Raw genomic sequence first — 24,294 nt, 5'->3', positions numbered from 1 at the left:
GATCTTCTGAATGAAAACAGTATTTTGCTTGTGGTCCAAGAGGTGGCGCAATGGATGAAGCACTGGACTCTCAAGTACAAGGTTCCAAGTTCAATTCCCAGCACCATATGTACCAGACTAGTGTACTGGCTCTTTCTCTCTCTCCCCTACCTTTCTCATTCATAGATAAATAAAATATTTCAAATAAATAAAATAAAATACATTTTTTCTTATGGGAGTCATGGGTGAAATACCTGCTTGTAGTGGGTCTGTGTAAAAAGTCATTGCACCATCTTATACCCAAGGGCTTCAGTTATCTAACTAGCACAAAAATGGATTAAGATGTCTCAAGAGCGGCTGGGTGGCAGCTCACCCTACACCACTCCCCAGTCCTTGTGTGTGTGTGTCTGTGTGTGTGTGTGTGTAGCAGTGCTGTAGGCATCTCTCCTCTCAAAAAAAAAAAAAAGAAAAAAAGAATAAATGGCCACCAGGAGCAGAAGAGTAGTGTAGGCATGGAGCCCCATATACCCCGGATGGCAAAAATAGATAAATAAACCTCATGAACTTGGAGTTCATCTTTTTTTTTTTTTTTTTTTGCCTCCAAGGTTATTGCTGGGGCTCAGTGCCTGCACTACAAACCCACTGCTCCGGGAGGCTATTTTTTCCCTTTTGTTGCCCTTGTTGTTTATCTTTGTTGTTATTTCTGTCATTATTGTTAGATAGGACAGAGAGATATGGAGAGAGGAGGGGGAGAGATAGACACCTGCAGACCTGCTTCACCACCTGTGAAGTGACCCCACTGCAGTTGGGGAGCTGGGGGTTCCAAATGGGATCCTTAGCTGGTCCTTGCACTTTGTGCCATGTGCACTTAACCCACTGTGCTACTGCCTGGCCCCCAAAGTTCATCTTTTTTTAAAAAAATATTTATTTATTTTCCTTTTTGTTGCTCTTGTTTTTTTTACTGTTGTTGTTACTAATGTCATTGTTAGATAGGACAGAGAGAAATGGAGAGAAGCAGGGAAGACAGAGAGGGGGAGAAAAAGATAGATACCTGCAGACCTGCTTCACCGCCTGTGAACGACTCCTCTACAGATGGGGAGCCAGCGGTTTGAACCTGGATCTTTACGGTGGTCCTCGCGTTTTATGCCATCTGCGCTTAACCAGCTGTGCTACCACCTGACTCCCCAAAATTCATCTTTTATCAAGGCTCTCTAACAACCATTCCCAGTTACTGGGATCTTTTAAAGACTTTCGGAGGGTCAGTGGTGGCGCACCTAGTTGAATGTACATGTTCCAAAGCTCAAGGACCCAGCTTCAAGTCCCTGGTCCTCATCTGCATGGGCAAAGTTTTTCGAGGAGTGAAGCAGTGCTGTGGGCATCTTCCTTTTTCTCCCTACCTCTTGCTTCCCTTCCAAACTCTCTGTCTCTACCAATAAATAAAATACTTTTAAAAAAAGACTTAAGGAAAGAGATTTAGACCTGGCACTAGTAAGATACTGATCGAACCGCGTCTCTTTTGTAGCCTGAAGAGAAACAGTAGCAGAAATCCAAAGGAGCAATTGAACAAGAAAGCTACCAGTGAACTTGGCCAGAATCCAGACAATGGACTCCTGGTTACACACGTTAACCAGACACAGGACTTACTGGTAAAAACCATCCTGCTTTATCTAAGAAGCAGTGCTTACAAACCCTGGTCCAGAAATGCAGAGTGTGCCCACCCCTGGTTCTTTTTTTAATATAGGGTCTCAGGACTGACATTGATTAATTAAGCATTCATCTCTAACTCCCTTTAGAAATATAAAATCTCTCAGCTTTTTTTTTTTTTTTTTTTTTTGCCTCCAGGGTTATTGCCGGGGCTCGGTGCCTGCACCGCGAATCCACTGCTACTGGATACCATTTTTTCTCCTTTTGTTGCCCTTGTTGTAGCTTTGTTGTGGTTATTATTGTTATTGTTGATGTCGTTGGTTGTTGGATAGGACAGAGAGAAATGGAGAGAGGAGGGGAAGACAGAGAGGGGGAGAGAAAGACAGACACCTGCAGACCTGCTTCACCGCCTGTGAAGTGACTCCTCCCCTGCAGGTGGGGAGCCAGGGGCTCGAACCAGAATTCTTACTCCGGTCCTTGAGCTTCATGCCATATGTGCTTAACTTGCCGCATGACCGCCCAGCCCCCTAGAAGAATACAATTTTAATGCTGGCAGCCTTAACAATCAGGAGGCAAGTTGTGTTTTATTTTTCTCAAATATAAACACGTACAGGAAAGCAAGTTGAATTAAAAGGAAGCAAAGAAATGTTGACAGAATCTTGAGATTTAGAAATATTCTTTCACTGACAAGGAGGGCTGCTGAGTGTTTTATCTAGTTTCATATTCAAATGCAAGCTTTCTTGGGGTACAAGGACTGCTCTCATAATTTGTCAACCTCCTTTGGGGCCTCCTTTGCTGCAAAGTGAGTAGTATGCAGTGACCTGGGAGGTAGAGCAGGGGCACACAGTTGGACTTTCAAGTGTAAGATCCTGTGTCTGACCTCTGGAACATGGCAGTTGCATATGCCAGAGTGGTGCTCTGGTTGTCTTTCTCTCTCTCACACTCTCTCTCTTCCCATCTATCTCATTTATAATAAAATTTTCTTTTTTAAAAAAAAGTGGACAGCAGGGGCCAGGCAATGGCGCACAGATCACAATGCACAAGGACCCAGGTTCAAATCCCTGTTCCCCACCTGGAGGGGAAAAGCTGTGCTAGTGTTGAAGCAGGGCTGCAAGTATCTCTCTCTCTCTCTCCCTATCTCCCCCTTTCCTCTGGATTTCTTTCTGTCTCCATACAATAAATATGTAGATTATTGAAGATAAAACTCAGACACAAAATATTTTTAAAAAATGAATAGCATGGAGCAAGAAGTAAAGAATGCCTCAATATAAAGAGCTTAATATTTTTAATCTAGAATAGACTTTTATTTTTTAAAAAATCAATGGAAACATTAACTTACTGAGGCACAGACTATAGTATTTAATCAGTATCCCCTCCTTATTAGTGGATCCTCAGGTGTTAACCGTGTAAAATCCATAATCCTGAGACATGGATCATTTTTCTAAGGCTAGTGAAACAGAATGAACCAACCAGGGAGATGGTTGAAGTCTTTGAGAAGAGTGACATCTAGTGTTCACACGACAGGGAGCAGTTCTTTCCTCTGTGTGGGGCCAGAGCTATGACTTTAGGTGACGGTGTTACTGGGCCGGAACTTAATTAACTGTCACAATCATAAAATTAGTTTTTTATTCAGCTCCTCGTGGAATGGTGGAAAGAGTAGTGCACCTGTGCACATCATCTGTGCCTAGTTCATAGAAGAGCTTGGAAACACCCACTGGAAAAAGGCAACAATGCCAACCTTTAGAAGCCATAAGCAAGGCAGAGAGGACTCAGAGACTCAGATCAGAATCTCCCAGGAAGCAGAGCTGGTGTTGAATGCTTGCTATGAACCACTTCACCACCACCCTGTCCTGAGCTAATGTCATGGTCAGATTCCTCTGATGGTGAAGGAATTCTTCCTCTAAAACTTACACCTACTCTTGCTACTTTTGGACAGAATAGCCCTAGGAGCCCCTTTTCCAACAGTTAATCATCGAATATGTTGATAGGGAGTCCAGGTTCTCACCTGAGGCTTTCCCAAGAATGAGAGCATGGAAACCAACAGAACTCCATATTGAGAGCCAGCAGAGGCAGCTTATTCAGCGCTTCGGAGAATCATCTGCCAACATTAGTACCTGGTGGATCAAATGCAGACAGGGCAGGGGGAAGCTGTAGACCAGAAGGCTTCAGGTGTGCTCCCAGAGTGCAGTGGGTGTGGGGAAGCTGGAAGGGGGCTAACTAGAGATAAGACTTTAAAAAAAATTATTTTCCCTTTTGTTGCCCTTGTTGTTATTTATTATTGTGGTTATTATTGTTGTTGTTCCTGATGTTGTTAGACAGGACAGAGAGAAATGGAGAGAGGAGGGGAAGACAGAGGGGGAGAGAAAGATAGACACCTGCAAACCTGCTTCACCACCTGTGAAGCGATGCCCCTACAGGTGGGGAGCCAGGGACTCGAACTGGGATCCTTATGCCAGTCCTTGCACTTGACACCATGTGCGCTTAACCCACTGCGCTACTGCCCAACTCCTGGATAAGACTTTTTTTTAATTATTATTATTTTTATTTTTTATCAGAGCACTGTTCATCTCTGGCTAATGGTGATGCTGGGGGTTGAACCTGAGACCTTTGGTGCCTCAGGCATGAAAGTCTTTTTGCATAGCCATTATGCTGACTCCCCAGCCCCAGATGAGATATTCTATGATTGGTTAGGAGGCATATTTGTGTTTTTTTGTTTTGTTTTGTTTGTTTGTTTGTTTAACCAGAGCACTGCTCAGCTCTGGCTTATGGTGGTGCAGGGGACTGAACCTGGGATTTTGGAACCTCAGGCACCAGAGTTTCTTTGCATAATCATTATGCTGTCTACCCTCTGCCCTCTTTGGCTTTCTCTAATTGGTCCTGAACTGCAACAGGACAAAATTAGGAAACCTGATGGTTCTTTAGCAACTCCTGATGGTTCTGAGCCAGCTGCTACAGAAGTTGTAGGTCAGAGTTCTGGTTCACACAGTCTGGCCATTACAGGGTTTGTTCATTCACAAAGCACAACATGGCGAGTGATCCCTGCCAAGCCACATCCTGGGTCTGAGGTAAGAAATGGTGTGTGTGTGTGGGGGTGGCGACTGGTAATTTCCAGGCACCCTGCTTAGAGCACTGGCCTCCACATTCACCTGTTCCCTCAACAATGCAAATTCTATTTGTAAAAATTGATTTAACAGTGGTCCGGGAAGTGGCACAGTAGATAAAGCATTGGACTCTCAAGCATGAGGTCCTGAGTTCAGTCCCCAGCAGCACATGTAGCAGAGTGATGTCTAGCTCTTTCTCTCTCCTTCTATGTTTCTCATAAATAAATAAATAAAATCTTTTAAAAAAATCACTGAATGTTAAAAAAAATTGATTTAACATCATTTTAATTGCTATAACATCTTAGGAGTATAGTCTCTCACGTATATGTATGTGTGTGTGCATACTGCTTGCCACATCCACCACTAAACTTCCGGTGCCATTACACTAAAGAGACCCCTCCACTTATCCCTTCTACCGCTTTACTTTCTCCCCCCCCCTTTTCTCCTACCAAGATTATCGCTGGGCTTGGTACCTACCTGACAAAGTCACCATTCCTAGTGGCCATTCTCCCCACCCCCTTAAATTTTTTTTTTTTTGATGATGGAGATAAATTGAGAAAGAAAGGAGATAGAAAAGGAAAGAAAGACACCTGCAGCACTGTTTCACCACTTAGGGAGCTTCCCCTCTGTGAAGCGACTCTCCTGCAGGTTGGGAGCCGGGGGCTCGAACCAGGATCCTTACGCTGGTCCTTGCGCTTTGCGCCACATGCACTTAACCCACTGCGCTACCTCCCGACTCCCAATGCCATCTTTTTAAATAGCTAAGTAGTGTCCCATTGAGAATATACCCCATAAATTTTTAAATATTTATTTATTTTTCTTTTTGTTGCCCTTGTTGTTTTAGTTATTATTATTGATGTTGTCATTGTTAGATAGGACAGAGAGAAATGGAGAGAGGAGGGGAAGACAGAGAGAAGGAGAGAAAGATAGACACCTGCAGACCTGCTTCACCGCCTGTGAAGCGACTCCCCTGCAGGTGGGAGCTGTGGGCTCGAACTGGGATCCTTAGGCCGGTCCTTGTACTTTGCTCCACGTGCGCTTAACCCACTGTGCTACCACCCAACCCCCAATGACTTCTTTTTTAAAACATCTTATTTGATTACTATTTATTTGTTTAGTGTTGAACAGAGACGGAGAGAAATTGAGGAGGCAGGAGAAGACAGAGAGGGAGAGAGACAGAGAGACACCTGCAGCCCTGCTTCACCACCCATGAAGCTTTTCCTCTGCAGGTGGGGGCCCGGGGCTTGAACCTGGGTCCTTGCGCACTGTATTGTATGTATTTAACTAGGTGTACCACCACCTGGCCCCCACCCTATAACTTCTTTATCCAGTCATCAGTTGTTGGGAATTTAGGTGGTGTATAGATCCTTTCGAATTAGTGTCTTCAATGTGCTTTTAATGTGTAAGGTGAGCTCCTTTCAGGTTGGACGAGTCTGAATCAGCGACCCTTGTGGAGGAGCCTAGGGCCTCCTTTGCCTTGCCCACATTTTCGCAGCTTTCTGTCTGACTCTGACTTCTGTCTCACAGAAGCTGCAGGGGGCTGAGACCCAGTCTTCAGTCTGGGAAGACTCAGAAGATTGGCTTTCCACTCACAGTTTAAAGTTTGAGAAGCTCACTGTGGCTGACCTTGTGAGCTACGGCGTAGCGGTGCAGTAAGTTAAAGACCCTTCTCCTTAGCCCCAAGCCTGCTGGGCCACACCCAGCCCACCAGGGCCCAGAATTCCCCTCATGAAGCTCTGTTTCTTTAGGGAGGAGGGCAACACTGCCACGAAGAAAATGTGCTTCCCCACCCAGGTCATCCACCAGTTTGAATCCAAGCTTTTGGAGTGAGTATGTTTCGCAGTGTCTTTCCAACCATCTCAGAGCTCGGGCGGCGGCGGGGTTTGCAGCTTCTGAGTGACTTTGTTAATAATAATAAAAAAAATCAGTCTCTGTGAGATCTGGAGTGTGTCTCTTCCCACTAACAAACCCATGTCCTCTTTTTCTCAAATAAAGAAGTCACGACATAGTGTAACAAAGGTTTTTTCCAAGCCTTTACGGAATGCCTTTGGGTGAGCAAAAAACCTCTTGGCTTAGTTTGTTGCACCCAGCAGAGCACTCCTCACCATGTGCGAGGCCCTGGGTTTCGAGCCCTGACACCACACAAGAACATGATGGACAGCACCAGGGGAGCTCCACAAATGGTGGAGCTGTGCTGTACTGTCTCTCTTTCTCCTCTTTCTCTTAAATGAAAAAAGTAGAAAACTAGGGGGTCAGCGGTAGCACAGCGGGTTAAGCGCACATGGCACAAAGCGCAAGGACCAGCGTAAGGATCCCGGTTTGAGCCCCCGGCTCCCCACCTGCAGGGGAGTCGCTTCACAGGCAGTGAAGCAGGTCTGCAGGTGTCTGTCTTTCTCTCCCCCTCTCTGTCTTCCCCTCCTCTCTCCAGTTCTCTCTGTCCTATCCAATAACAAATGACATCAACAACAACAATAATGACCACAACAAGGATTCAAGAACAAGGGCAACAAAAGGGGGAAAAAATGGCCTCCAGGAGCAGTGGATTCATGGTGCAGGCACTGAGCCCCAGCAATAACCCTGGAGGAAAAAAAAAATGTAGAAAATTAGGTCAGGAAGACCACTCAGCAGAGTCATGCCTCAAGAGCCTCTAGGCTCATCCTCCATCATAAAAAAAAAAAACATACCTTAATGCCCCATTGTACAAATGCAAGTCAAAAACACACAGGCTCTCCACTCCCAAACCAGATTTTGTTTGTATATATGGACCTGCTATCCCCATTACAGACACCTGCTATCCATAACTACTATTTGCCAAAGGCGTCTTAGAGGGATAGAGTAATAATTAAGACCCAACATCTATTAGTGTATCAGAAATTTTGCTAAGAGCAGCATGAGTTGTCTTATGTCACAACAGCTCCAAACACCATGTTATTCTCAAGACAGTTAACCAACAGTCAGACCAATTTGACAAATTTAACAAAACATTTTCACTGTGACTTTCATAGCAAATTTTATTGGGTGAGGGGAGGTTAAACTGATTTTAAAGAGTACTGCAGAATTTTGGTTGATTTGTTTTAATTGCAAAGCCAGCATTTTAAGGCATGTTAAGCTCTATTCAGTTAACTGCTCATTTGGCAAATTGATTTTCACAGAATTGGCTCTCGGTGCCTTGATTTTGGCAAACTGACTTGGAGTGAGTCCCATTATCCTCTTCTTGTTGGAGAGGATGGCACTGGTGCTCAGAGAGGTTCCCACGGTTGCCCAGGGACACACAGCCAGTAAGTGGCTGAGCTGGGTCACATACTCAGGATGACTCAAGATGAAGCCCTTTTTTCTAGCCTTGCAACTCTGTTCAACACCCACTTTCTTTTTAAAAAAATTTTTAAATATTTATTCCCTTTTGTTGCCTTGGTGTTTTATTGTTGTTATTGCTGTTGTTGTTGTTGGATAGGACAGAGAGAAATGGAGAGAGGAGGGGAAGACAAAGGGGGGAGAGAAAGACAGACACCTGTAGACCTGCTTCACTGCCTGTGAAGCGACTTCCCTGAGATGGGGAGCTGGGGGCTTGAACCGGGATCCTTATGCTTGTCCTTGCGCTTTGTGCCATGTGTGCTTAACCCACTGCGCTGCTGCCCGACTCCCAAACACCCACTTTCTTATGATTTCATATCCAATGTCATGGCCTTTTCTGGGTCACCAAATCCTACCTGCCCTCGGTGAGGGCAATCCAGTTAAATTCAAGTGGTTGAATTAACCTGAGCACCCGCTCCATGCTGGTTTCCAACAGCCATTGGAATGGTGTGCAGTAAGAGAAGTACAAGATGCCCCCTGGCTCCTTTTCAGCAATGAGCTTTGCTGATGTCCATCAAACCACAGAGAATCTGCTGTTCTGCTGCCTCAGTTGTGCCTCTCTGGTCACCTCCAGGAGACTTGGAGGTCCCATTTGAGAATAACACAGATTGAAGAAGAGCAAGAGTGGGTTTGTTTGTTTGTTTGTTTTTGCTTCTAAGGTTATTGCTGGGGCTCAGTGCCTGCACTACGTAGTAAAGCCACTGCTCCTGGAGGCTGTTTTTCCCATTTTGTAGCCCTTGTTGTTGCACTTGTTATTGTTATTGTTGTCATAGCTGTTGGAGAGAAATTGAGGGGGGGAGGAAGACAGGAGGAGAGAAAGATAGACACCTGCAGACCTGCTTCACTGCTTGCAAGGTGACCCCCCGGCAGGTGGGGAGCTGGGGACTCAAACCAGGATAATTACTCCAGCCCTTGTGCTTTGTGCTTTATGCTCTTAACCTGCTGTGCTACCGCCCAGCCCCCAAGGGTGTTCTTCTTCCCATGAGAACACGGGCTGCCAGCCCTCTGCTCTTCTAAACCATCATTATCATTTATCTTTTCTTGCTTCACCAAAGGTGCACCACACACTAGGTTCTGAGTCCACCCTTTTCTTTCCCAAGGCAAACGAATGCCTTCACTGTTCTCTCTGCAAGATTTTACCTGATATTATACCCAGTGCCTTGAACATGTTTGAAAAAACAAACAAAAAAAAAACATCCCATCCATACTTTGCTCCCATGGATGTAAGTCGCTGTTGCTCAGTATTGACTCTCACCCTGGCTAATGAGTCTTTCTGGTGTTTTGACAGAGCAATTGAACTCTATCAGCAAAGAATTCAGTGGCTCACGGAAAACAGCAAGAAGGTAACGGAGGTAGATTCTGTCCTCTACCCCCACTAGCTCAGCCTGTCTGTATGAGTTGCAGATGAGAGCTCCCCAGCTTTAAGTGGTTCAAGCTAAGAGGAATTTCTCGACCTACACCCATGAAAAGCCAGATGCAGCTATGGGGGGTGGGTTGGGAAGGAGGGACTCAGATAATATCATTTCTTTGAGTCTGAGGTCTACTTCTCTCTGGGCTGGTTTTATTCTGCAGAAGGCTCACTCTAGACTCGGGAAGATGGTCCCACCAGTTCTAAGCTGTGTCACCAGCTAGCATGATAACGTGGCAAGGGAGTTTTCCTTCCTTTTCCCATACAGCTTCCCAAGGCCTGAGGTGGACTCTAGGTCAGTTTACACCAACCACCGCAACAAGGGGAGAAGGCAGACTATCTAGTTCACAGGGAGAGTGCCTGCCTCGCCATGCACACAGCCCAGGTTCAAGTCTCAGCACCACATGGGAGGGCTGTGTTGGCACCGGGGGAAGCTCTGGTGTTGTGCTGTCTCTGCCTTTCTGGCAGCAAGAAATGCAGAGCACGATACCCTAGAAGATGCTTGTGCTTTATGAAAAGCTCTAGCTCATCAAAGTCTTGACTCAACCAGACTATGCATGTGGTCCTGGGAGCTCGAGAAAATTGAGAACTTTGACCACTGGGTTTAGCAAAATTGAGGTCACCAGTCACTCTGGCTTCTTAGGAGTGAGGGATTGGAGAAATGGGAGGGGAAAACGAAGTGGTAGCAGAGGGTGAGGTGGAATCTGAAAGGTAATTATCCTTCTTTATCATTGTTTTGCCATGAGGGTTTTTTTTCTGGGGTTTCAAGCCTGCACAATTCCACTGCTTCCCATGGACCCCTTTAAGTCTTTATTTATTGATTTATTTTATATTTTATTTATTTTCCCTTTTGTTTCCCTTGTTTTTATTGTTGTAGTTATTATTGTTGTTATTGGTATTGTTGTTAGATCAGACAGAGAGAAATGGAGAGAGGAGGGGAAGACAGAGAGGGAGAGAGAAAGATAGACACCTGCAGACCTGCTTCACCGCCTGTGAAGAGACTCCCCTGCAGGTGGGGAGTCGAGCTGGGGGCTCGAACTGGGATCCTTATGCTGGTCCTTGCGCTTTGCGCCACGTGCACTTAAACCACTGCACTACTGCCCGACTCCCGTTTTTATTTATTTTTAAGAGAGAGCCAAAGTATCACTCTGGCATATGAAATGCTGGGAGTTGAACTCAGAACCTCATACCTGAAAGTTTAATACTTTATTCAGTGTGCCACCTTCTGGGCTGCTAGACCAGAGATGGGGGGCGGCAGGAGACACCACAGTGCTGCACTAGTGCTCATGAGGCCGCTTCCTCTTTGCATGGTGCAGCCATCTAGTGGCTGGGGATTTGAACTTGGATCCTTGTATATGGCAAGGTGTGCATTCTAAAGGTGAGCTATCTTCCAGGCCCAGTGTATGTCCTTTTTCAGACGAGCAGTATCATTGTCTGTCTGTGTGGTGATGAACATGACACATGACCTAGGCAGGAATTGGTGATCCAGTAGATGGGATGATTGATTGTACCCATAAAGTTCCTATTTAGCAAGAGATGACTGAGTCATGGCAGCGGGTTGGGCTTACTGGTAATAAGGAAGAAGCAAGGTATAGCAAATTCTCTTTGGTTGGTTTCTGTTTTCTTAGTGAAGTCGGAGGCAAAATCATCTTCTGAGGGAGTACAGCAAATGAATGTTGGAAGTATGAGATGTCAAATACTCATCTCTAGCAGCAGAAAAATAAACTGAATAGGAGAGTTAGGAATCCAGTCAAGTATAGAACTGATTTCCAACTGCAGCTAGAGAAGTACCAGTCTCCTCTTAATGATCACACCACTTAGCTTAGCACAGCTCTAAAAAGGTGCACGGCTCTGAGCAGAGCCAGACAGGCCATTAGCAACAGAATTGGAGACTCACAGAGATACTGCTACAGCTGGTGAACGTAACGAATCTGCCCTGAGTGGTAGAGCAGACAGAAAAGAAGGAAGGATAAAGAGAAAAGAAATAAGATACTCAGGTGATTAGCTATCAAATTTTTCAATGTTACAAGGAGTGCTTTTCTATAACCACAAATGTTTTTTGTTTGTTTGTTTGTTTGGTTTTTTGCCTCCCAGGGTTATCACTGGGACTCGGTGCCTACACTATGAATCCACTGCTCCTGGTGGCCATCTTGTTTTCCATTGTTGTTGTTACTGTTATTGTTGTTGTTATTGCTATTGTTGTTGCTGGATAGGACAGGGGGAAATTGAGAGCGGAGGAGAAGATGGTGGGGTGGGGAGAGAAAGATAGTCACCTGCAGATCTGCCTCACCACTTAAGAAGCAAACCTCCTGCTGGTGGGAAGCCAGGGGCTCGAACCGGGATCCTTGTGCCAGTCCCTGTGCTTCGCACTACGTGCGCTTAACCCAGTGTGCTAGCTGCCCGGCCCCTACAAATGTCTTTTAATGAACATGTATTGCTTTATAAGAGTGGAAAATAATTAAGGAAGAAGGCTTATAAAAATAGACAGCAGGGAGGCGGGCAATAGTGCGGCAGGTTAATAGCAGGTGGCGCAAAGCACAAGATCCTGGTTCGAGCCCTCGGCTCCCCACCTGCAGGGGAGTCACTTCACAAGTGGTGAAGCAGGTCTGCAGGTGTCTGTCTTTCTTTCCCCCTCTCTGTCTTCCCCTCCTCTTTCCGTTTCTCTCTGTCCTGTCCAACAATGACGACAGCAATAACAACAATAATAATAACTACAACAACAATAAAAACCAACAAGGGCAACAAAAGGGAAAATAAGTAAATAAATATAAAAAAATTTTAATGTCTTTTTAAAAAATAGACAGTAGGGGCTGGGTGGTGGCGCTCCTGGTTGAAAGCATGTTTTACAAAGTTCAAGCCCTCAGTCCCTACCTGCAGGGAGGAAGCTTCACAAGCAGTATAGCAGTGCTGTAGGTTTCTATCTGTCCCTATCTATCTATTTATCTATCTATCTATCTATCTTTACCTTTCCTCTTGATTGCTCTCTGTCTCTATCCAATAAATAAATAATCTTTTTTTTTTTTTGCCTCCAGGGTTATCACTGGGGCTCGGTGCCTGCACTATGAATCCACTGCTCCTGGAGGCGATTTTTCACCTTTTGTTGCCCTTATTGTTTATCATTGTTGTTTTGGGATAGGACAGAGAGAAATCGAGAGGGGAAGACAGAGAGGGGGAGAGAAAGACAAACACCTGCAGACCTGCTTCACCGCTTGTGAAGTGACCCCCCCACTGCAGGTGGGAATTAAATATTTTTTAAAATAAAAATATAAAGAACAGATAGCCACAGCAGCTCAGGAAGTGGGTATGATGGAAAAAGCACTGGGCTCTCAGGTAGGAGTTCCCAAGTTTGAGTCCCTGCTTTGCATGTGCCAGAGTGGTGCTCTGGTGTTGTGTCTCATAAATAAATAAATATTGGGGGGGGGGGAGAATATAACAGGCAGCTCCAACAAAGGAGAAAATAATGCCAGGGATATTGATTCTCCTCCTCCTCTTTCTTCCTCTTCCTCTTCCTCTTCCTCTTCCTCTTCCTCTCCTTCTCCTCCTCTTCCTCCTCCTCCTCCTCCTCCTCCTCCTCCTCCTCCTTCTTTCAGGGTTGTTGCTGGGGCTCAGTGCCTGCACTACAAATATATAATACGAATCCACTGCTCCTGGAGCCTATTTTTTCTCTTTTGTTGCCCTTGTTGTTTATCATTGTTGTTGTTATTGTCATTGCTGTCATTGTTGTTGGATAAGACAGAAATCGAGAGAGGAGGGGAAGGTGGGGGGGAGAAAGATAAGACACCTGCAGAACTGCTTCACCGCTTGTGAAGTGATCCCCCCATGTAGGTGGGGAGCCAGGGGCTTGAACTGGAATCCTTATGCTGGTCCTTGCCCTTTGCACCATGTGCACTTAACCTGCTGCATTACCATCTGGCCACCTGGTTCTTTTTTTTTTTTTTAAGACTTTATTTATTAATTAGGAAGATAGAAGGAGAGAAAGTATCATACATCGCTCTGGTACATGTGTCTGGGGATTGAACTCGGGACCTCATGCTTGAGAAACCATTGCTTTATCCACTATGCCACCTCCCAGACCACATCTTTTCTTTTTTTTCAACTATATTTTATCTAATAGGACAGAGAGAAATTTAGAGGGAAGGGGGCTAGAGAGGGAGAGAAACAGATACCTACAGCATTTCTTCACCTGCTCATGAAGCTTTCCCCCTGCAGGTGGGAACTGGGGGCTTGAACCCAGGTCCTCATGCACTATAATATATGCACTTAACCAGGTGTGCCACCACCTGGTCCCCGGATACTGATTCATACCTTTCCTCCTATAAAATTGGCCTTCAGTCTCTGCTTCTTCTTGTTGAGCCGGTGTTCAAACTTCTGCACCAGCAGAGCTGCTCAGTGGAAGGCTTGAGAACAGCACAGACAGACTTAAGAGGTCTCTGAGCAGGTAGAGTACAGGCCTTATGGCCTCAGATTCCTGAAGTTCCCGACACTGCGTATACAGGAGTGGTGCCCTGGCATTCTCTCAGAAAATAAAGAAGTAAATCTTTTTTCTTTTTCACCTGCAGACCTGCTTCACAGTGTGTGAAGCGACTCCCCTGCAGGTGGGGAGCCAGGGGCTTGAACCGGGATCCTTACTCCGTTCCTTGCGCTTGGTGCCATGTGTGTTTAACCCACTGAGCTACCGCCCAACCCCCCCCCCAAAAGAAGTAAATCTTAAGAGTGTGAGAGAAGCGCAGGGCTGTCTTCTCCACATGCTTTCTTTGGTTTTAGGCATTTGGTCTCATCAAGGGGGCGAGAGTGGGCATCCTCATTGATGTGTGCGCAGTGGGCAGGGGTCCTCAGAAGGAGGCGTTCCAGAATGACCTCGAGGTAAGTCCTTGGACGCCCCTCGAGGTAAGTCCTTGCCCTCCCCCTTTGTGTGAGCTTGGCTGCTGGGAGGCTTCCTTCACAGCAAACACAAAACAGGAACAGCTTGCACTTCATTGGCACCTCTGCTCTCATAGTTAATTATGTTGAGTTCTGAGAAATCACCCTCAGTGATTTTTCAATTGTGGTGTGAACTTCTAGGATTCTCACCACAACTGTCCATACCAGCTAGAGTTGCCTCAAGCACTTTGGGTTCCCTGGGAGGCAGGATGGACATGGGGACAGGGATAGGACACTGCCCCAGGCTTCCCACCTCAACTGGATCTCAGCAATGGCTGCTCAGGCTGCCAGAGGACGAGAGACAATCATGCCAGTTAAGTGCTCATGCAAAGCCTGGTATAGACAGAACCTCAGAGTCTCTGTGGAGTGACACGGAGGGGCTGGGTCCTTCTGGGAGCCATTAGCAGCTGTAAGAAGTTTGAGGACCCAGCCTGTGCCCTGCTTCTGGCATCAGCAGGCACGAGTGCCGGTATCCATGCTGTCCCCTTCATGACAATCTCAAATTTCTTTTTTTTTATTTTTTAAATATTTATTTTCTTTTTGTTGCCCTTGTTTTTTATTGTTGTTGCAGTTTTTGTTACTGATGTCGTTGTTTTTAGATAGAAGAGAGAAATGGAGAGAGGAGGGGAAGACAGAGATGGGGAGAGAAAGACAGACACCTGCAGACCCGCTTCACCGCCTGTGAAGCGATTCCTCTGCAGGTGGAGAGCCGGGGGGCTCAAACCGGGATCCTTACGCTTTGTACCACATGCACTTAACCAGCTGTGCTACTGCCCGACTCCCAGCAATCTCAAATTTCTTTTTATTTTATTTTTTTTATTTTTAATTTTATTTTATATTTATTTATTTATTCCCTTTTGTTGCCCTTGTTTTATTGTTGTAATTATTGATGTCGTCGTTGTTGGATAGGACAGAGAGAAATGGAGAGAGGAGGGGAAGACAGAGGGGGAGAGAAAGATAGACACCTGCAGACCTGCTTCACCACCTGTGAAGCGACTCCCCTGCAGGTGGGGAGCCAGGGCTCGAACTGGGATCCTTATGCCGGTCCTTGTGCTTTGTGCCACCTGCACTTAACTTGCTGAGCTACAGCCCGACTCCCACAATCTCAAATTTCTAAAGCTTCCCCCAGGCAGGCTGGCCTAATATCAGTCTGGGCAAGGCTGGGGTTTGCAGCTTGCAGAAAGTTCTACCTGGCCAGGAAGAAGGGGAGGGAGCTGTTATTGTACTGTTGGGGGTTCAACAACTACTGTTTGTGAACTTCAAACAGCCCCGCACCGTGTCCACTGCTCCAGCCCCAACTAAGAAAACTGTCCCCACCTTCTGGCCTTCCTCTCTGGGCACCACCTACAGTCCCCACCCACACTTTAGGACCTGAAAAGCTGCAGTCAAGGGAGGGAGTGAGGGCACACCCCCCACCACCATCACCACTCACAGCCAGGATCAGGCTAGAGCGGGCAGTCTGGATGCTCATCCCACATGCCCGTCAGGACCAGTGGGCAGGAAGCAAAAGGCAGCTTGGGGCCAAGCCTCCAGTGGTCTCACCTCAGTACAGCTCACCTGCCAGCCCCAGCCAGCATGACTGTGAAACAGGGCTCCACGTGGCCCCTGCTCTGGGGACCAGAGTTGTCCTTTTTTTTTTTTTTTTTTTTTTCCCATCAGAGCCTCATCAATGAACAGCTGAGCCACAAAGAGAAGTTGTACGTCCTATTCTTCGGCACCAACACCAGTGCCCTTTGGCCAGACCCTGTGGACGTCAGCGCCTCCACGTGAGTGACCCTATCCTGGGCCTGGGCACTTGTGCTTTTCTTGCACAGTTAGAGCAGACCCCAGGGCACCCCAGAGAAGTGGGGCAGAGAGGCAGCAGTTCACAGAAACAGAGACACAGGGAGGCAAGAGCCATTGGCAAAGTGGTTGTCCTCACGAGCACTCCACAAAGCAAAAGGCAAGACAGCCTCAACATCTGGTCTTCCCTCCCCCCAGCCAGCAAAGATGTTGTGATCATGACAAACAATTCATGGGCAGTGGAGACAGCCTGATGGTTCTGCAAAGGACTTTTATCCCCAAGGCTCTGAGCTCCCAGGTTCAATCCCCAGCACCACCATAAACCAGAGCTGAACAGTGCTCTAGTCTCTCTCTCTCTCTCTCTCTCTCTCTCTCATTAAAATAAGTAAATAAAATGTTGCTTAAAAATTTAAAAAAATTACGTGCTCATTTTCAGTAACTCAAACTCTATAAAGGATGCATTATACAAACGAGTCTTCTCACCACAGGCCTTCTTCTCCCTTCCCATGACAATTTCCTTTTCTCTCTCTCTCTCTCTTACACACACACACACACACACACACACACACACACACCTGCATGTTTAATCCCCTTCTGTTGACACACTGGAGGAGCATAAGGACACTGTCTTCAACTTTGATTTCCCACCTGATTTTGAATATCTTTCTCAGGACTTACAGTTCTACCTCCTTTTGATAGTTGATGATATCCCACACAGAGATGTTCTGTAATGTATTTCTTGGGGAGATTCTGGCCCAAGGTGTTTTTGATGTGTATGTACATACAGGAACTTCTGCTTGTTTATGCCAAGAAGTAGAAATTTTCATGTTGGGAATATCCATGACCACCCACCATGTACCATGTTAAATTATGCATTTCACTTTATCTCAGTACTGCCAGTTGCAAGAAACTTAGGCATGAAAAATTCTAAAAAACTATTCATGGGGTAGGAGAGTTAGCAAAAATGAATTTCATTCCTTTCAGGCTCCAAAGTTTCAGGTCTAATTGCCCTCCCCCCCCATACACACATCCTCCACCCCACACATGACCATAAGCCAGCTAAGCAGTGCTCTGGCGTCTCCCTCCCTCTCTCATTAAAATAAATAAATATTGATTTGTATCAGCACCAGGGCCTTGCTCAGGGCCACTGCTCCCATGCTGACTTTGTTTCTTTATTTTTTTCCTTTTCATTTTATTTCAGAGAGAGAGAAACAGACAGACAGACAGAGACACTATAGCACTGCTCCACCATCCACGGAGCTTCCCTTAATATGCTGTTCCGTGTGGTGCCAAAGCTCAAACTTGGGCCCCCCTGCATGGTAAGATGGGCCCTATTCTGAGTGTGAGCTGTCTCCTGGACTACTAAGTAATTGTGTGTGTGTCTATGTGTGTAAGTGTGCACATGCACGAGCACATGGGTCTTCACAATGGGTCTTCCAACAAACTCTTTTTAAAAAAGTTTGAGAGAGAGAAAGACAGAGAGAGAGAGAGAGACTCTACAGCACCTGTTTATATGATAATTACCAGTGATGCTGGTCTCACGCATGGTAAAGTGAACTTTGGTGAGCTATCCCCGGCCCCAAAATAAGCACATTATCTCCTCTGAGTCTGGCGCCTAGTAAGAAAGAGCACTGGGTTCGGTTGTTCTTGTCTCAGCCTCCAGGAACTCAAGCTCTGGGCACAAAAACTGCAGCCAGATGGAGGCAGCAACCTGATGCAGGCCCTGAGGAAAGTCTTCACCCTAAAAGGGCTGGATTCCTTGGTAACCGTCATGGGAAGCTGGTAGGTCTCCTTGCCTGTGGGGGTTACCAGCCCTCGGTCTGGAGAACCAAACCACAGTTTCAGGAGGAGGGTGGGGTTCACTGACCAGCCTCAGGTGCCAGGTGGGCCAGGCCTAGGGGCCACTCAGCCCTGTGCCCTACACAGGTGACGGCTAGCTCCAGTAGCTGTGCCCCGGGAATGACCATTTTTGTACTGGAATGTCCTTGGAGTGACTTGCCGGGGGGGGCCCATTCTCTTCTGTGTTTTCCCCAGTCCAGATCAGCCATCTGAAATCCTGACTGACTACATCCAACAGTCCACCGTAGGAAGGGGCCTCTTCATCCACATTGTCACCTACAAATGCGACCATCAGGTGCCCCCTGTAGGTGCCCAAGAGAACATTCTCCAGAGGTTCCCTGGGACTGGCCAGAGTGAGCTGGGCCAGCCTCTGAGGTTCTGTGCCCAACCACCCTCCCACTCCCAAGTTGTGGATCAAACCACAGCTCTCCTTAAACCTGCTTCTCCAAATGGACATTTGCTTGGAAGGTTGGGGATGAGGGGGATGGAGAAAGATAGTCAGTTTGTGATTTTAAAAGGATATTATAACCCTTGGGTAAGTAAAAACGGGCGGGAGGACTGGGTGGTAGTGCACCCAGTTAAGTGCACACATTACCATGTGCAAGGACCTGGGTTCAAGTCCCCACTCCCCACCTGCAGGAGGGACGCTTCACAAGCACTGAAGCAGGTCTGTGAGTCAGTTAGCCTCTCTCTTTCTCTCTCTCTCCCTTTCTATCTACCCTCCTCTCTCAATTTCTCTCTGTCCTATCCTATAAAATAGAAAGAAAAAAGGAGGGGGCGAGAAACACCCGCCAGGAGTAGTAGATTCATAGTACCCCGGCAATAACCCTGGTGGCAATTTTAAAAAATTAAAAAAAAAAAAGTAAAGAGTTGAAAACCAACAACTTGATGGTTTCACTCATAAGTAGAAGCTGGACAACTGAAGCACACGTACTTGCAAAACCAACCCGAACCAGAAGTAAACAGTGTCTCTAAAACTTTGTGAGGACTCTGGTGGTAGATGGGGAGGGTGAGGCCACAGAACTTTGGTGGTGGGTGTAGTATGGAAACATATATCCTATAATCTTATAGTCTTGTCTTGCATTGATTAAATAACTGATTAAAATGAGAGAGAGAGAGAGAGAGAGAGAAATAGAGATCAAGTGAGTGAGAGTGTCCACTAGTTAGAGTGTCAGTGTTTCCTGCTGAGGGGTGCCCCGTCTCTGTCTCCACAGGCAGTGCTGAGGAACTTGGCAGAAGCTCTGGGGGGCTGTTACCACTGCTACAGCACGGAGTCGGAGGTGAGCCTGTCAGCCTGTGCCCAGAGCCCCTGCCTCCTCCCGTACCCCTCCAGCTGCTTCCAAGCTTGTGTCAGTGGGGTTGTGTGCACAGGAGAGATTCTGCTGTGTACTTGCTCACACCCGCTCTTTCCCGCACCCCACTGCATCATCAACAGGAAAAATCAGGTTCAAGCGAATGAGTCTGGGCGTGGGGACTGGGAAGGGATCTTGGTGGTGGGGCACAGGACTTGCAAGAGTGGAGTCCCAAGCTTGAATCACCAGAGTGATGCTCTAGTTCTCTCTTTCTCACTCTCATAAATAAATAGCATTAATGGGAGTCGGGCTGTAGCGCAGCGGGTTAAGCACAGGTGGTGCAAAGTGCAAGGACCGGCATAAGGATCCCGGTTTGAGCCCCCGGCTCCCCGTCTGCAGGGAAGTCGCTTCACATGCAGGTCTGCAGGTGTCTGTCTTTCTCTCCCCACGCCCAGACTCATTCGCTTGAACCTGATTTTTCCTGTTGATGATGCAGTGGGGTGCAGGAAAGAGCGGGTGTCTTCCCCTCTTCTCTCCATTTCTCTCTGTCCTATCCAACAACAACAATAACTACAACAATAAAACAAGGGCAACAAAGGGAAATAAATATTTTTTAAAAAAGCAAAAAGAAAATAGCATTAAGCTGACCACTTTAAAGAGAACATCTCACTGGCATCTATATGCTAGTGATGTACTAGCTTCACAACCACTGCCTTTATCTAGTCTCATCACCTTCAAAGGGAAAAACTCTGTACCCACTAACCAACTACTCCCACCCCTCATTCCCCTTCCTGGCAGCCTCTGGCACCCACCAATCTGCTATCTGCCTCTTCAGGTTTATCTCTTCTGAATATTTCGTATCAGTGGAATCACATACCTTTCGCTTCTTTCTGTCTTTCAGTTCGAGGCATGTTCTCAAGGTCTGTTTTCTGTTCTAGCATCTGTCAGCCTCTCATTCTCCTGTGGGGTTAGATAATACCCCATGTTCCGGGGAGAGCATGTTCACTTATCCACTCACAGGCTGTGACCTTTCCGTGGGGTCTACCTGTTGGCCGTTGCCATCATGCTCTGGTGAAGGCTGGTGTACAAGCATCAGAGTTTCTTCATCACTTTGGGGACATACCTAGGGTGGAAATGCTAGATCACAAGGAAACTCTGTCTTTGATCTTTTTTTGGGGGGACTGCCAGATTGTTTTCTACAACAGTTGCTCCATTTCACATTCCTAATAGCAGTGAGAGAGAGAGAGAGTGACTCCCAATTCTTCACTAATTCCTCGCTAATACTGGCTGGAGTTCTTTCTTTATGGTCATAGCCTGCCTAGTGTGTGTCTGGTGTTTCTTCACAGGTATGAGGTTAGACAGCCCTGCAATTGTTTTTAAAGATCCATTTTTCAAAGATTTCTTTTTTTTTTTTAGAGGTAGGGTTTTTTATATTTATTTTATTTATTTATTTCCTTTCATTGCCCTAGTTGTTTTACTGTTTTAATTATTATTGTTGTTGTTATTGATGTTGTTGTTGGGTAGGACAGAAAGAAATGGAGAGCGGACAGGAAGACGGGGAGAGAAAGACAGACACTTGCAGACCTGCTTCACCGCCTGTGAAGTGCCTCCCTTGCAGGTGGGGAGCCAGGGGCTGGAACCAGAATCCTTACGCCGGTCCTTGTGCTTTGTGCCACCTGCGCTTAACCTGCTGTGCTACCGCCCAACTCCCTCAGAGATTTCTTTATTGGTGATCAAGAGAGAGCCAGATCATTACTCTGACACATTCAGTGTGAGGGATTGGACTCAGGATCTCATGCCTGAGACCGTAAAAAATATATATATCTATATAAAAAAAAGATACATAAAAATACAAAAAAATACATAAAAAAGATTTATTAATAAGAGAGAGAAAAAAAACATTAGACTCTGGTACATGCCATGCTGGGACTTGAACCTCATGCCTGAGAGTCCAATGCCTTATACACCAGGACACGTCCCAGGCTCCCTACAATTGTTTGGGAAAACAGTTACAGACCAGTACTTTACCACGAAAAAGAAAAACATATTTGCAGACTGCCCCCACGTGGACACCAGTATATAGCATCTTGTTGCCATTTGGCTTCAGTAACTGTTACCCTTCTGCTTTGGCCTCGGGGCTGACTGTCCCCCATCCCAGGTCTCCACCAGCCGGGAAGTGGAAGAGCTGTTGGCAGAGATCCAGGAAGCCCAGAGACTGGTGGGCAGCATCCAGGCCCTGAGCCACAGCGTCCCCTGTGAGGAGCTAAAGGGCATGATGAATGAGGTAGGTGTTCCGAGGGTCAACTCCAGACCTTCTCCCAGAGGCACTCGGCTGCCTTCAGTCTGTCTTCTCTCACCTGTCTCTTAGAGGATGTGGCTCAGAACCTTTCACACCTTCCTTTTGTTGTTCCCCTGGTCTGAGTTGGCTTTATGGGCCTTCCACTGTGCCAGGAGAATCCTGATGAGTTTTCTAATTGGAAATTTTATTTTGGCAGCTGGGGAGGTGGGTCAGCAGGGAGAGCACAGGACTCATATGTGTGCTAGGAGCTAACGTGGTACTGGGGCTGGAACCTGGCCTCATGCATGTCCTCTGCCGGATGAGCTGTCTCACATCCATGATACCAGAGATTTCCCTCTTGCTGTGGAAATTCCATAAATGGTCAGAGAAAGAGGGGTGGAGCTGGTGAGAAGGGAGGCAGAACTACCTTTCACTGACCAGGTGATGCTTTGGATGTTAGGTCGTAGGGCAGCCTGGCCTGTTAGAGCCCTGAGTTGCAAGGCCTCAGAGACCCCAAGTTTGCTCTCCAGTATTACCCTATGCCAGATGGACAGCGTGCTGGTCTCTCTGTCCCTCCTCTCTCTTCCTTTCATCATAAATCCATCTCCCTCCATGGGGGTGCTCGGTGCATGGGAGGAGGGGAAAGAAGACGAAGGGCTTCCCAGCTCTACAAATATGTAAGAATTATGTAATGAAGGCTTTGTAAAATGTCGTTTAGGTTTATTTATTTATTATATATATTTAGATATCATATATATATATATATATCTCCAGCGTAATGCTCAGCTCTGGTTTGTGGTGGTGTGGGGGGTTGAACCTGGGACTTTGGAGCCTCAGAAATGAGAGTCTCTTTGTATAACCATTATGCTATCTACCTTCACCCATAAAATATCATTTAGATTTCCACAGAGATTGCCAAAGGGCCACTCACAAGTCTTCTGCCTAAGCCCCCAAAACATGGGGATCCCCTTACAATCGAGTTCCCCAACTTGGACAGGACTTCTGCAGAGTGGCTAAAGATTCATGGCCTGAAAGGTTAGTCTCCAGACAGGGGAGAGCCGGGCTGTGATGTCTGACTGAAGGCATGCACTCTCTGGGATATCCAGGAAGTTGCCTCAAACCCATTTATTTGTGTTTTATTTATTTATTTATTTATTATTTTCTGTTACAGCCAAGAAATTAAGCCTCTATCAGGTTCTGGCACCCAATGCGTTCTCCCCTGTGGAGGAATTTGTGCCTGTTCTCCAGAAAACAGTATCGTCAACTATCCATGAGGTAATTCAAGCTTAGAGTTCCCTCCACTCTCTGCAGGCAGGCTGTGTGGTGATATCTGCTTCTGCTCAGAAGTCCCCCGGAATCAGGGCAAAGCCAAAGAACAGGTGCTTGAAGGCCTGGTGGGTGGGGCACAGAGATTCTAGAGTTCCTCAGATCTACTGCTGTTTTCCAAAGATTTGAAAGTGAAACTTGGGAGAAGAGAGCAAATCCACAACCCCAGGGACTCCTCTGCACTCTGCACACAAACCCCTGTGTCCTGGCTATGCCTGCACAGCCCTCTGCCCCTGCACTGGGGTGGGGTGTGTGTGTGTCAGTCTCTGCCCCCCCCCAAGAGCCTTAGCCCTTCAACAGAAAACGCTTTGCTCTTCCAGCTCTGCATCTCCAGTCTCTAGTGCACGTTAATTCATCAGGGGATGTTTACTGGACAACTGAGTGGGAAGAAGGAAGGAAGATACAAAGGGGGAGAGAGATGGAGGGAGGCAAAGAAGGATGAATAAGTAGATGTATGGAGACAGGTAAAAATATGGATGAGGGGGTCAGGCAGTAGTGCATCAGGTTAAGTGCACATGGTGCAAAGCACAAGGACCAGTGTAAGGACCCCGGTATGAGCCCCCGGCTCCCCACCTGCAGGGGAGTCGCTTCACAGGCGGTGAAGCAGGTCTGCAGGTGTCTGTCTTTCTCTTCCCCTTTCTGTCTCCCCCTCCTCTCTCCATTTCTCTCTGTCCTATCCAACAACAATGGAAATGACAACAATAACAATAACAACAAAAAGGACAACAAAATGGGAAATATGGCCTTAGGAGCAGTGGATTTGTAGTGCAGGCACTGAGCCTCAGTGATAACCCTGGAGGCGAGTTAAAAAAAAAAAAAAAGGAATATGGATGAGGGAAGGATGGAGGGTGGAAGTGTGAACAGGAAGAAGAATGGAAGGTAACAGGAAGGATGAATGACAGAATAGAATATAAAGATAAAAGATGGTAGTGGAAGAGGTATGAAACTATACCCTATAACCTTATAATCTTATAGAGCAATATTATTCACAATTTTTTAAAAGATGCTACTAAGGGTGGCATGGGTGATGATGTACCTGGCTGAGTGCACACGTTACTATGCACGAGGTCAAGCCCCCCGTCACCACCTGTATGTGTGTGGGGGAAGCTTCATACTTTGTTTCTCTATTAAAAGAAAAAAAAAAAAAAGGTAAGTAAGGGCCACTGGAGTGATTCATTTGTAGTACAGGCACTGAGTCCCTGCAATAACCCTGGTGGCAATAAAATAAATAAATAGATAAATAGATAAATAGCCTGGAAAAAAAAGATAAAAGTGAAAAATACAATTAAAGTAAAGATAGAAGGGAAAATGGAAGCAACGAAGAACTGATGAATAGGGAGGTCAGTGGAAAGATGGAAGAGTAGGTGGGAAGAA

The 24,294-nt window shown here is 46.4% G+C and overlaps 1 protein-coding gene across 6 annotated transcripts in view; it reads left to right on the top strand.

Moving 5' to 3' along the window:
• The window catches only part of LOC103107793 (uncharacterized protein C16orf52 homolog B), a 134,232-nt gene that overhangs the window by 79,286 nt on the left and 30,652 nt on the right, over nucleotides 1-24,294 (top strand). For all 6 annotated transcript variants that reach the window (XM_060172832.1, XM_060172831.1, XM_060172835.1 and 3 more), the window contains 12 exons: nucleotides 1,502-1,625; nucleotides 6,252-6,376; nucleotides 6,473-6,550; nucleotides 9,364-9,418; nucleotides 14,248-14,346; nucleotides 16,063-16,169; nucleotides 17,842-17,967; nucleotides 18,220-18,328; nucleotides 19,239-19,304; nucleotides 21,475-21,600; nucleotides 22,494-22,629; nucleotides 22,766-22,869. In XM_060172832.1, the coding sequence (XP_060028815.1) occupies nucleotides 1,502-1,625; nucleotides 6,252-6,376; nucleotides 6,473-6,550; nucleotides 9,364-9,418; nucleotides 14,248-14,346; nucleotides 16,063-16,169; nucleotides 17,842-17,967; nucleotides 18,220-18,328; nucleotides 19,239-19,304; nucleotides 21,475-21,600; nucleotides 22,494-22,629; nucleotides 22,766-22,869 (1,255 nt within the window). The remainder of the gene's footprint in view (nucleotides 1-1,501; nucleotides 1,626-6,251; nucleotides 6,377-6,472; nucleotides 6,551-9,363; nucleotides 9,419-14,247; nucleotides 14,347-16,062; nucleotides 16,170-17,841; nucleotides 17,968-18,219; nucleotides 18,329-19,238; nucleotides 19,305-21,474; nucleotides 21,601-22,493; nucleotides 22,630-22,765; nucleotides 22,870-24,294) is intronic.

This window comes from Erinaceus europaeus, chromosome 15 (genome assembly GCF_950295315.1).
Source record: "Erinaceus europaeus chromosome 15, mEriEur2.1, whole genome shotgun sequence".
NCBI classification, from domain to species: Eukaryota; Metazoa; Chordata; class Mammalia; order Eulipotyphla; family Erinaceidae; genus Erinaceus; species Erinaceus europaeus.
This window is presented reverse-complemented; position numbering and strand designations above follow the sequence as displayed.